The sequence below is a fragment of the Lichenostomus cassidix genome, chromosome 13, assembly GCF_008360975.1.
Source record: "Lichenostomus cassidix isolate B80296 chromosome 13, HeHo_3.0, whole genome shotgun sequence".
Taxonomy (NCBI): Eukaryota; Metazoa; Chordata; class Aves; order Passeriformes; family Meliphagidae; genus Lichenostomus; species Lichenostomus cassidix.
The window spans coordinates 17,841,922-17,855,510 of NC_139494.1; the positions used below are offsets into that span (position 1 = coordinate 17,841,922).

Consider the following 13,589-nt stretch of genomic DNA (forward strand, 5'->3'; position numbering starts at 1 on the left):
TAAGCATAGAATCTAGGCAAAAGAAAGAAAAAAAAAAATCTAATGGGTAAGAAGTTACTGGATCTCTCAAGCCAGGGAAAACAGGGTTTTTTTTAAAATGCTGGGCAGGAGGAGCTTTTTCTCTTGCCAGCTCTCTTGCATATAAATCACTGCTGCGCAATTAAACCATAAAACTCACTCGCCAAATAAATAAAACATCACACAGAGATGTTAACTGTAAACTACAAAAAGTTGGAGCAACAATTTTATTAGCATCTTGTCCCTAATGGAGTCTCCTGCTTGGCTCTGGCTCTCCTGGATTCAGGCAGCCACAGGAACTCTCTGGCTAACAGAGACCAAAGGAGCCCAGCTCCTTCCCTGGGTGCCTCAGCTAATTAATTGATTTCTGCTCTGGAACTTCCCAGATCAATCCCGCGCCCATCAGAGCATCACAGAACGTGGCTGTGCATTCCAAGCTCCTCCTGACCTGCTCAGAATCCCTGAGCACCCAAAATGCAGCAGCCCTGCAGCACCAGCACACCAAACCCCTCCTGGACCTGCTTCTCCCTCTGGCTGCCACAGAGCCTTTGGAAAACAACTGCCAGAGACAAGGAATCCTCCACAGACCTTGTACAAACTGCATTTTCCCAAAGTTCTGTAGACCAGCCACATGTGCCAAGCCTGCCATGGGGGAATAGCAACAGTTGTTTCCCTGGAGCAAAGAGCTTCTTGTTATTCTCATCTCGATTTTGAAATGGCTGCTCCAAAATCCTTTCATAATCTGTCTTTTTTTTGCCCCATTATCCGCGTTCTGGAGAGCAAATTAACTGCTTTGACTTATATTTAGAAGCACATGCCTTCAGCTTCCTGTAGACACCTGGATGGAGTATTTCCAGCCCTGAAAGCCTGATAAAATTACAATCAAAATAAAGAGAACTGATAAGACAAATTATTATGCAAGAATTTTCACTGTGCTGTTGCCAGTCCTGACTTAGATATATATACCTCAGACAAAAGAAAAAGAAAGGTTGAGATAATGTGTTTCTTTGCAATTAATTTTCAAATAATAAAAAGACCACAAATCTAAAGCCAGCTCCTCAGGGCACATTACAGGAGATAAACTCAGCACGGATCACACAGATAAACTCAGCACGGAGAGAAAAGCATCCAAGATTTTCTGCTCAAAACAAACAAATCCTGCAGTGCTTCCTCCTCCCTGCCTGGTGGCAGATGGCCTGAGCACCTGAGCCAGGTGGGCAAGGGACATGCCACCACCCCCTGGCAGCCACAGCCACCAGGCACTGTCCTTCCAAACTGGCATTCACAACCAGCCCACTGCAGGCAGAGCAGGGAGAAGAATTAGAAAGAACAAAAGATTCCTCAAAAAAATGGAAACAAATTCCAAGTGAAGGCTGCAGAAAAAACTCATTAATTGCCAAGTTTAAGTGTAAAATGCACCATGAAAAGCCAAAAAAGTTATGAGCCCATTTTTTTTACAGGCATAAAACCTAACAATAAATCCTTTCTTCCAGCACATCACCAAGAGAAAGGGTGCCAAGGAACACCAATTAACGGTGGGAGCGGAAATGAGAACTCAAGGAAATAAAGGCTGCAGTACAAAATATCATTATTGTGCTGTGTAAATCTCTGGTACCTGCAGCTTGATAGTTTGATGGTTTTCCAGTCCCCTACGCCCAAAAAACATGCAATAGAAAAAGAAAGTTCCAGAAAAGGATGATAGGCAGGGCCAAAGGGATGACTGATGGACTGGAGGTCTTTTCTAACCTTAATGATTTTATGGTAAGAAAGACTAACAGAAAATTATCAAGTGACTAGAAAGGACCACTTTTAACTCAGGACAAGGACAGGTCAGAACTAAAATACAGCATGGTAGAATTAATGAATTAATTCATGACGTAATTTAAAAATAAATTCATTTTGTACCCCATACCTGACAGTGACATTCACTAGGTATGAGAAACTGAGAGCTATCTAAAATGGGAGAGGTTCCTGGAAGGAATCCAGCAGGGAGTCAGGTGAGTGCAAGGGGCACAAGGACTGGTGGGCTGCACACTGGGATCTCTTCTGATCACTCACTGCATTGCTAGAACCATTGGTTTTGCACTGAGGATGCAGTTGGGGACTTTGCAAAGAGAAGTTACTGTCTAAAAAAGATGCAAATTCAATTCTCTTTTAAACAACAGTCATTCCTGAACTGTGACCCTAAATCAGACAAGATAAAAGAAACTGGATTTTAGTCTCTTCTGCACTTTATGCTGCCTCCCAGTTGCTTTTCTGCACCCCCAGTTTCCTGTCTGTTCAGATCTGTCCCATAAATCCTGTTTTTCAGGGTGTTTTTCACACTGCTCTGGGTTCTTCCATTTTGTGCTGCTGAGTTTTTAGATTCCTTTTTCCTCTCAGCCATAAAAGCTTCCCTCTCCCCACCTTCTCCAACAACTTACATAACAAAATCCATCCTCCAAAACCTCGCTATTCTCTAGGATTCTCGGTGCCAAAACTCAGACAAACTACCCTGGAAGGGCTCCAGCCTGCATGTGGAGGAGTGACAAGAGCCCAACGTCATCCCACTGCGTTTTCCTGCTGCACTAAGGCAGCTCAGCTGGCAGGGCCAGGCTGGACAGGGCTTGGAGCAACCTGGGCTAGTGGAGGGTGGAGCTGGATGAGCTCTGAGGACTTTTCCAGCCCAAAGCATTCCCTGATTCCCTCAGATCACGAGGCAGTGCTAGTGGTGTCTACTGAAAGTGCTGCAGGAAGGCAAAAGCTTACAATGGGAGCACTAAACCTGACTGTGAGAGAACCACTCCTTACTATGAGAGTGATTTTTCATGTAGATAAATATATTAATATCACAGATGTATTTTGAAAACAACTATGAAGAGAAAAACCAGAAATAAACCTTAAACCAAAACTTGTTCTTTCCCACCTCAAAACAGCACCTGTGGAGTTTGGCATTATTTAAGCTGCCTTTGGGCTCTGCTGTTAGCTGTCCTTGCTCCAAGCCACACTGGGACACCAAGGGCAAGAGGCCTTTGTGACCTTTGAAGGATGAGGTGCAGCCCTCTGGGAGTGTCCAAAACCCAAATCCAGCTCCTGGGATTGACACTCACCCACCACCTCATGTCCTTCAGGGTTTATTTCAGCACCCACTGCTGTAGGTTTTGGCTGCACAGCTCATGCCAACAGCTCAACAAGGGGAGCAGCATCACTCCATCCTCTGGAAGGAGGGGATGTGCCTGGCAGGGAGGTTCAGCCCCCTGCAGCCCAGGAGAAAGGGTGCTGTGTCCCCCTGGGGGAGGCTGGGAGCAGGGGAGGAAGGAAGGAAGGAAGGATGAGCTAACAGTCTGTGCTTCATTATCTCCTTAACTCATCGCTTACATCTCACCAAGGATATTATCACCGACTGAAACGGAATTCTGTTCATCCTTGGAGCTGACAAATAACATCTCTGACATTTTTATTTTATCTGACAATTTTGATTACATGAGCACCACCAGGATAACTGCACTAGTAAGTGCTGCGTTAATCTCTGCTGCTCAGGGAAAAATAGCATACATAAAATGAAGCTGACACTAATAAAAGTGTTTTATGCCATTTTACAACTGCTGCTAAATCTCTGGCTGATGTGGCCTTTGGATTCTCACAAGCCATTCAGGACTCAGCAGAGAACAACTACGTGCATGCTAAATTTATTTAACCAATATTTTCTAGGGAAATTCTGACAGATGTTTAAGGAGAATCCGTACATGAACAAAAATAATTTTCTTCAGCTGGAAGATGTAATCCCCACTCCCATCCCTGTCCTCATGGTCTCAGTGTCACTCTCCTGAGTGAGGATGACAGACAGCACACCTTCCCTACCACAGGTGTTCCACCTCCATCCAGCTGCTCTCCCAGAGGTTTGCTGTCTCACATCCATGGAAAGCTATGAGATGTTCTTGCTGACAGGAATAAAAACCAACCCTGTGTGTTGGTTTGTGTGCACCATTCACTTCTGCTGAACACACAGAGACAGCAGCTGAGCACAGATAGGAGAAATTTCACCACAAACCCTCCTGTCTCTCACTACAATGCTCAGTGCTGTTTTTAACACATTCAGTGCTGCTCAGCCCACTGCCCCAAGCAGCAGGAGCCTCCTGGCTGGGTTGGGGCTGTACTGGGGCTGTTTTGGGCTGTGCTGGGGTCTGGTTTTGGTCTGTATTTGGGCTGTGTTGGGGCTGTTTTGGGGCTGTACTGGGGCTGTTTTGGGCTGTGCTGGGGGCTGTTTTGATCTGTATTTGGGCTTTGTTTGGGCTATTTTGGGTCTGTATTTGGGCTGTATTTGGGCTGTTTTGGGGGCTGTGTTGGGGTCTGGTTTTGGGCTGTATTTGGGCTGTTTTGGGTCTCTATTTGGGCTGTATTTGGGGGCTGTGTTGGGGTCTGGTTTTGGGCTGTTTTGGGGGCTGTGTTGGGGTCTGGTTTTGGGCTGTATTTGGGCTGTTTTGGGTCTGTATTTGGGCTGTATTTGGGCTGTTTTGGGGGCTGTGTTGGGGTCTGGTTTTGGGCTGTATTTGGGCTGTGTTGTGCCTCTGTTACCTTCCAGGTTCATCCCCGCCTGCAGACACTTGCGGTAGCGACACGCCGGGCAGTTCTTCCTGCGGATCTTGTCGATGATGCAGTCGTTCCTCCCAGCACACAGGTAGTTGTGCTGCCCTGGACAAACACACACAAACATCAGCTCCCTGAAGTGTGGCACTGACTCGAGGCAGGCATTCCTTCAGTGACACTAAGGACCATTTAAAACCTTGACTTGCTGCACTGCATGTCTTGCAGAAACATCAGCATCCACCTGGTTTCACATAGCCAAACCTATTTCTCATGCTTAGACCTCAAAGCCAATACATGTAGGTAGAAATCCTATCTTCTGTTTGTTAACATCAGGCAACTTCTATTTTTAAAACTATTTCCCTTTACATTTAGCAAAGCTTTCCTCTACAGCAGGTTTCCCATCTCTCTGAATAGTTTGACAAGAGGCATAAATAAGGTGCACAAACACATTCTGAGAATACACTTGTCAACATTTCTACAGAGAACAGACACAGCTTCACCAGCTGGAAAGTCATTAAACCTTCCTGTAACTTACAGCTTGACCTAGACAAACCAAATTCTCTGACATCTTTACGGATTTGCAGATTCAGAGCAAAACCGATCCTAAAAACATGACAAAGCTGAAGTACATAAATTAAAATACTGTATTTCTTAGCTGTTTAGAGTAGGGCAACTGAAGTAGCTCTTCTTAATTGTCTGAATTATATGAATGAATGTCAGTGTAACTTACTTAGGGAAAGGTATTACCAAAGAATAGTTGCTTCTCCTGGATAGGGATCAAGGAACATGTTTTTTCAGAGGGCAGAACACTACAGCCTGGGATTTTACACTGCACTGCAAAGTCCTGGCAGTACAATATTGTGAGAAACAAACATATTTTCCAAATACTGAGTTATTAACAACGGAGTCCAAGAGTCTTCTCACAGGAAAACAGCGTGGGGAAGGAATTTCTTACAAGTCAGCTGTGAAAATTATGGGCATGCAGAGTCCATTCCTATGGCTTTGGCCAAACTTCTGCAAAGTGTGTCAAGTTGACATTCCAAGGAATGTTCTTCTGAATGACTCCCCCATCTCTTCCATTTGGGAACGAGGAGCCTTCCTGACCCTTGTGCCATCTTTGTGCTTAATTAATTTGGACAACAGATCCTCGACTCACCATTCTGGTTGCCATTAGCATCCTAATACACAGAAACACACCTAAAATATGAACTGATGCTCCTTTGCCAGCACTGCAGTGGAGCAGAGACAACAATTCCATGTTCCTCCACGCTGTTCAATGAGATCACAGTTTCACACATCAATACAGACACCCCAGGAGAGGATTCTCCTGAGCTGCTCCATTTTATTCCTAACAAAGAGCTTCCTCTCAACAAATGTTTTGCTGCTTGTACTCACTGCTCACCTATTCTTGCCTTTTCTAGGACCAAGCTACACTATTTCTTTGTACTGCATTATATCAAAGCCTCCTTGTCACATGACCATTTTGGGGTAAATGAAGGGAAGGTGAGGCTCTGTGTCTGACTGCTGCTCAGGGACATGCCTGGGGCCAAAGGAATGCACCTCTGCTCCCTTTGCTGCTCTGAGCCAAAGGAACTCCACAAATACTCTGGTGAAAACCAGCAGTGAGCCCCTGGAGATGTCTGCAGGGGATTTGGGGCACACAGGGCTCTGAGCACTGTGGCACTGACAGCTCTGTGCCCATTTAGCACATCAACCCAGAAAAAGGTTGGGAATTGCAGACAAAGGACTTTGGAAGATGGAATTAAAACTGCTGACGAGCAAAGCCAGTTTGGAGCACAGCAGGGGGAGAGGTGTTGGGGAATCTGGGGTGGAGGGAGGTGTGAGGAGCTGCTCTGAGGCCAGGAAGAGAGTGGTGGAGATCCAGGTTGGATAAAGTGCTGGGAGGTGAGCAGGGCTTGGAGAAACCCAATCATGAGGGTTCTGGGAGTTGAAATGCTAGGAAATCACAACTAGAAAAAGGTCTCTGGCCAGCTGGGGCTCCTGAAGGTCTGCCTTGAAGAACTGCACATCAGTCTACAGCTGCTGTCACCCTTCCTCTTCTCCTCTGGTTCTCCTCTTTGCTGAGAGAAATGCATTTTATAGTGACCTCCTAGACACTGACACTTCCAGTTTCTGTGACTATTTCTGTCCCAGGCCTGGAGGCAAAGGTGGAAAGAAGGGCTTTGGCTGAAGGCTGGATAACAAGTGTGCAGAGTCAGCTTGATCTGAACACTAACAGGTGCCTGGCAGCCACCAATAAAAAGGATATTGCAGTAACAAATTCTTTTTACATGTGTTCCTAATAAGAAAAATGCCTATAAAAGACAAAACCAAGTTATTTGTTCCCTGAAGTGAAGAGTAGGACTAACAGATGCTGGAAGTGGTCCAGCAAACATCCATGCCATCTAATGGGAGGATGAAGGGTGCTCAATCCTTGGTGCTACAGCCCAGCTGACATGGTGGTCATCAGTTAAAGGTTGGACTTGATGATCTGGGAGGTCTTTCCCAACCTAAATGATTCTGGGATTCTGTGAAGGGTGGGATAAGTTGTGGAACAATCAAAATGGAAGCCAAGGTGAGCCTTGGGGAACTGATTGCCACAAGCCTGCTGATATTTTTAATATCAAAACAGTCGACTGATGATGGGGCAAATTGTATCACTGACCAAAAGGAATCCCTGGGGTGATTCCTTCCTTTATCAGTACCTTTGTGATTTATTTAAGCTTGAGAACCAGCAGACCCATGGCTATGGCACATATCCACTGCCTAATAATGTCTTCTGAGGGACCTCTGGTGACCACGTTTTAATCAAGGTACAGCTGATTATTGGATTTGCACTCGAGCTCATGCTGCCTTGCTTTCCTTCAGAACAGCCTCAGCTCCCACCCAGCCAACACCCCTTGGTGACAAGCAGAAACCACAATGTGAACTTGACTTTCCCCATCCCTCTGAGAGGCTCTGCACTTCATGGAGCTCCCCAAGGCACCCAGGGAGCCAGGAGAGGGGAAGGAGCTGCTTCTGAGGAGTGAACAGTGCCTTGTTTCTGTCAAACAGCCTTCCCTCCCCTCCAGTGACCCCAGCTTGCACAGATGTCAGCAGAAAGAGCCTGGTTCAGAGAGGGCCGCACGAGGAAGACATGAGACAGGAAACCCTGAGGGCTACAGCTGACAATGATGTTCTTCAGACCTGAGGAATCACCATCTTCCCAGGAACACCAGGAATACACTCCAGTTTTTCTGCATCTGATACTGAAGCACGGTCAAATCTTGGGGTACAGCCCAGTCCAACACAAAATGGTGCATCCCAAAATCACAGAGTCCTTATTCACATCTAGTTTTCCTTCATCTCTGTTTTCCAGAAGGATTTTCTCTAATCACAACCAGAGAGAATCTCAGTGATCCAATCCCACACACATCACTGGTACCCAGTGTCCCTGCAAATAACACCCAGGGATGTGGATGCAATTCAACCAACATTGTTTACAGGAAGAACTATAAAACTACAATAGCCTCAAACACAACAGTTTTACCAAGTTTCATGTAAGTTTTCTCCATACATCAACTAACCTTAATTGAAAAATCACAAACTTTACAAATCTATTGCACACAGACAAATATCTATACAAAAATGGGACAGATAAATAAAAACAACAGTGAAAGAAAATGAAAGAGACCAAAGCAAAGACAACAATAAATGCTTTTACACAGTGTGAATGGGAGCATTTTAGCAATGTGAATGGAATCCACACTTTGGATAAAGCACCATTATCAGTGTGATTTACCATGACAAGATCAGTGATCTAATGCATGGGATGCTCCAGTAGGATTCCAGCAAAACCACGGATGCTGGGTTTGAAAACGGATGATATAGGTGGAGATTTCACATTTTTAAGCAGCAAACCAAGCAGGCCTTACCTTCCACTGCCCTTTTGAAGAACACTTTGCAGCTGCCACATGTCAGGACGCCGTAGTGACAGCCGGACGCCTCGTCGGAGCACACCAGGCACAGCTTGGGAGGTGGTCCCGTGGTTGCTGAGGTTGTGGAGGGAGAAGAGCTTATGTCTGACCTCATTCCAGGGCTGAAACAAAGCAGAAAAACACCTTTAGTTGAGATCCATGGGACAGAGGCAAGCACAGGAATCATACTGCCAGCAATGACTTGTCCCCGTGCTCTGGTGGGACAGCTCTGCACGCAGCGCACCACAAACAGTTAAACAAGGACCTCTGCAAAACCCAAGCAAAGCTGTATGGATTTTTCATAGCCTATTTGGCTGGATCAAGATTCCTTCCCTTACACATTTCTGAAGCCAAGTTTCTTGCACAATTATCCCAGCCTTTAAAATCGACTCTTCAAACACGTTCCTACTCCATACTGTTCCCATTATGCCACATTCCCGGCAGGCTGCTCCAGGGCTCCCCTTCCAGCCCCACCACCGTCTGGCCTACTGGGATACTCTTATGCAAGAAGCTGTGCAAATTGGGCCATATACTAACAAACAGTCACAGCAGCAAGTGAGCATTTCACCCCAGCAGTTTAGGAGAAGAGTGAGAAATATTCCTCATTTCAGGGTCTGGATGTAAAATCCCAGCCCAGCTCCAAACGGAGGATTGGTTTGTTAGGAAAAAAAGAGAAATCCCTGTTGGAACAACAAACAATCCATCATAATCACCTTGGAGCTGCTCCTAATCCTCAGGGCTGACCCAGCAGTGCTCAGGGGTTGATCTTACTGAGCCAGAGCCCCAGCCACAGCACTGCCCCACAGCCCTGGGAACGCCCAGCTTGCTGAGTTTATCCACCTCCACACAAGGAAGAATTTCTTTCCATGGAAAGAGAGGCAGAGGTTGGAACAGCTGCCCAGGAGGTGATGGAGCCTCCCTCTCTGGAGACATCCCAAACTCACCTGGACACCTTCTTGTGTCACTGCTCCAGGTGATCCTGCCTTGCTTGGACTGCATCATCTCCAGAGGTTCCTTCCAACCCCAACCATTCTATTATTTCCAGCTCAGTTTTCAACTCCTAAAATATGATTTCTATACCGTCTGCTTCACTGAAACTGATTTTCACAGAAAATCCTGTTCACCAGGGTTCCAGCCACTCTCCAGATGAAGCTCGAAAAATGACACTTTTATTTAAAACTTTGGTGCCTTTCCTTGGAAACTCTCCAGACCATCCACGTTCCCTGATGTGGGCTTAACATTCATATGTGGGATGGCTTTTGCATGGAAAATTCCTCTTCCTCTCCTCAAGGAAGTCTGACCAGATTTGGTCACACATTTTAAAAAAACCCCACAGTTCTAACACACTCACGCAAACCTTTAAATTCCATCCCGAATTAAAACATTCCAACACCTGGGAGCTCTGCCTTTGAACAGGTCCATGTGTCCCATCCCCAGAGAGCACCTGAGAAATGGTCCTTCCAGCGATTCAAAGGACTTTGCCATTGTGTTTGTTCTTCCCTATAGGGATTGAGGCAATATAAAGACAAGGAGCAGGAATCCTCCCACTCAAATGCAGAGGGATCAAAGTCAAACCAGAATAAATGTGTCAATGAAGTTCTCACTTTGACAAAAATGGAACCAGAAGGCAGAGAAAAGTGAAAATTACTTGTGTTAGGGGGAAAAGATGAGACAGCACAGGCAGGCAAAGACCTAAGGGATGTGCAGACCCCCAAAACCAGTGTCTGAGCTGGGGAGGAGCTGAGCAGTAGAGAAAACACTGGACAGGAATGCAGCATCAGCTCCAACATGCTGGAACAGCAGTGGGAAGAGGAGAGCAGAGCAAGAGCAGAACAAGAGCGGTGCAAAGCCCTCAGCAGGAAAGGCTGGCAGCAGGAATGGAGGAGAGTGAGTCAAACTTGAGGAAGAAGGGAAGAAGAAGGCCCCTCTTTTCCCAAAGGGAAGAATGCTTCTCTGCAGAACTTGGAAAAGAACTCAGATCTGTCACATCGCTGCTCTGCGCTCAGAACTATCTGTGGAATGCTGCAGCTCATCTCCCCCCTGGCTCTGCCCCTCTGCCAAGCCAGCAGGCTCTGTCAGCTGGGCTGCTGCTCACCCACGGACTGTGGCCCTGGTCAGGAGCCACGGCACGGCTTTGCTGGGTTTTCCAATTAATTAGCCTCCTTGTAAAGAGCAGCGAGCTTTAATAAACCCCTCCTGTTCCACAACCCACCCCTCAGCATCCAAGCCACGGCTGAACGTAACTCTACCCAGCTCCATCTAGTTGATGTCCTCGCAAACACGCAGCTTTAATTACAGCCTCATCCTGCCTTCTGCCCAGCCTGCCTGCCTTCCTCAAGCGCACAGACCTCTAGGAATAGCACTGCAGGGATGGAGGGCATTGCATGCTCCGAGGAGGAGGAGGATTCAGGGCTGGCTGAAGCTCGTGGCTGTGGGGCTGCAGGAGCCTCATGGCTAAGGAAGCTCAGTGGTCACATCTCCTGCTCTGCTGGCCCTGGACAAATCTGCTGGTCCATGATTTCAGAAGGAGCCCAGAGACAAGAGACAGCCTCAGCCTTGAGAGCCACCCTTGGTTCTTTGCTCTCCCACAGCTTTCCTGTCTAATCCCACAAATCATTTTGACCTCAAAGCTTTGCATCCTTTCATGTGATACAAATATTAGTTTCTCCTTTTGTTTGGTTTTTTTCCCCTTCTCGCCCCAGCTTACTGATACATTGGGAAAAAGAAATGGTTTCTCCATTTTGGAGTGTCACATGCAAAAGAATCAATTAAAAACTCCAATGTTCACCTCAAACCAAACAATGCCCTTTCTACAAAAGGCAACCAGTGGCCAGCCAAGAGCTACTCTAAGATGCCTTATTGTCTCTAAAGGTTTAGGTCCAGTAGCTCCTTTTCTAAGACTAAATATCTCAGATGAAACATTGAAGCACAAGCTGGGAGCTAGGAGTTTAAATAAGGAATATATATATAACTTGAGAACTTCACTTCATTAGAATTATTAAAACCAGAAAAAGATGGAAACATCTTTCTACATATAGTTTTGAAGACAGCTAATTTAGATACAAAAATAAAACTCTTTATACCTCTCAAATTTCTGACAAAAGCATTTTTAAGGAAACATTCATCAGCTGTCAGGGAAACCATGACAGTGCCAAACATACTCCACTGAAACTTTTCAATCACCTTTAATTTTTAAACAGGGCTCATTTTCTGTACCAGCACCACAGAAAATGTAACATGAGAAAGAAAACAGATGATATGACTTCGAAAACTAAAAATAAATGATTACATTGATTAATAAAGCAGTAGCCAGCAATCTAATCCGGGCTGCTGGCATATCTTCCCAGCCTGGCTGTATCAGATAAGGGCAATATTTACTAACGGTGTGGAGAGCTGCCAGCCAGCCCTGCTAGTAAAACACCACCAGGAGGATTGCAGGGCAGCAGGAGCCACAGCTAGCCAGGCTGACATTTAATAGAAATCTCTCACCCATATAGTTACACGCAGTAAAAGGCAAATGACCACTTCCTAAGGAAGAGGTAAGGCAGGGAAATTACACTCTGAGATAATACAGTAACAGAATACCTTTCAGTATCTACAGAAATTGTTTTAAACTCAACAAAACCCTAATAAACGATGAGTCTTATCTAGATCAAAGAAGTCAAGCAGCACAGATAAGAGAGGAAAAAACCTCCCAATTTTCAAGGTTGCAAATTTGTAAAAACTTTGATGAAATGGGAGGCAAGATATTATTACGGGGTACTAAACTTAGTACATTCCCATGTATTTTTCAGAAACTATACATACACAACCTGATTTAATTTATTTATATATATGCACTTATCATTTCCAGTCAAGGGAACGTATGGGGCAAAATGAGAAGCCTTAATGAAGGGGGTGAAATGGGAAATCTTAACAAAGGGGGTAAAATGGAAAGGCTGAAGGAAGATGCAGCCCTGGTAATGAGCTCTGCAGAAACCAAGCTGTTTAACTAAAGTGTTAATCATTCACCAGAGACTTCAACCCCAGCTCAAGGGTCACAGTGCCACAGCTGGGTGTGGAAATGGCTCTGCAGAGCTCTCCTGTCTCGGGGCGATGGTCACAGCCATGGACATGGAGGAAATGTAGTGCAGAAGGGATTCACCCTCTGAAGAAATAACCTCCCAGGGCAGGTGGGCACTGCTCAGAACATTTGCTTGTCTCTCTCCTTTTTCTCTTTACTGAGAAGAACAGAAAACGTCCTCAACACCCACAGAATGGACACAGCCCCATGTGCTGAACCTACTAACACTGTAATGTGATTAAAAACACATACCACCTTCCTGTTACTTTGCATTATTAAATGAAAATCACAGAAGTATTGAACTTTCAAGAGTAGATTTAAATTAGATATTGGGAAGGAATTGTTCCCTGTGAGAGTGGGCAGGCCCTGGCACAGGGTGCCCAGAGAAGCTGTGCTGCCCCTGGATCCCTGGCAGTGTCCAAGGCCAGGCTGGACATTGGGGTTTGGAACAACCTGGGACAGTGAAGGTGTCCCTGCCATGGCTGAAGTGGAACAAGATGAGCTTTAAGGTCCTTCCAACCCAAACCATTCCATGATTCCCTGATCCTGTGAAAAGCAACTCCACTGAGGCAGTGACAAGAATACTTTCAGGAACCCAAATTACCAGTCATTCCCAACCTACAACCTGCACCTCTTTTTAGCATGGAAGATTGAGATAGTCAGCCTGGATCACATTTTAAACTCTGCCTGGCCTGAGCAGAGTTCTGCTGAAGGGTAAAATCTTCTAAAAATGTGAATTAAATTAGCACCACCAGCAAGCTGCAGACATGCAGTGAGAAGAGAACTTGGTTACAGCTTAAGGATTTGCTGCTTTTAGGGAAAAGGGCTGTGAGCTGCAGCAGCTCATGGAATCTGTGGGCTGCCAGTCAAAAAGGAGCCATCAGCTTAGCAATCATCACCTCTAACACACAAAAAATACCTTTAAGTTCAGGGAAAACGCATAATGGAACGTTTTTTCAGCCGTATGGACAACCAAAATACTCCCT

General features: G+C 45.7%; 1 protein-coding gene across 1 annotated transcript in view; it reads right to left on the reverse strand.

Moving 5' to 3' along the window:
* NR3C1 (nuclear receptor subfamily 3 group C member 1) overlaps positions 1–13,589 on the reverse strand; it is a 59,820-nt gene that overhangs the window by 16,215 nt on the left and 30,016 nt on the right. Inside the window, exons 3-4 of the mRNA XM_085074076.1 lie at positions 8,499–8,662; positions 4,573–4,689 (exon numbers count right to left, since the gene is read on the reverse strand). Coding sequence (XP_084930202.1) covers positions 4,573–4,689; positions 8,499–8,662 — 281 coding nt within the window. The remainder of the gene's footprint in view (positions 1–4,572; positions 4,690–8,498; positions 8,663–13,589) is intronic.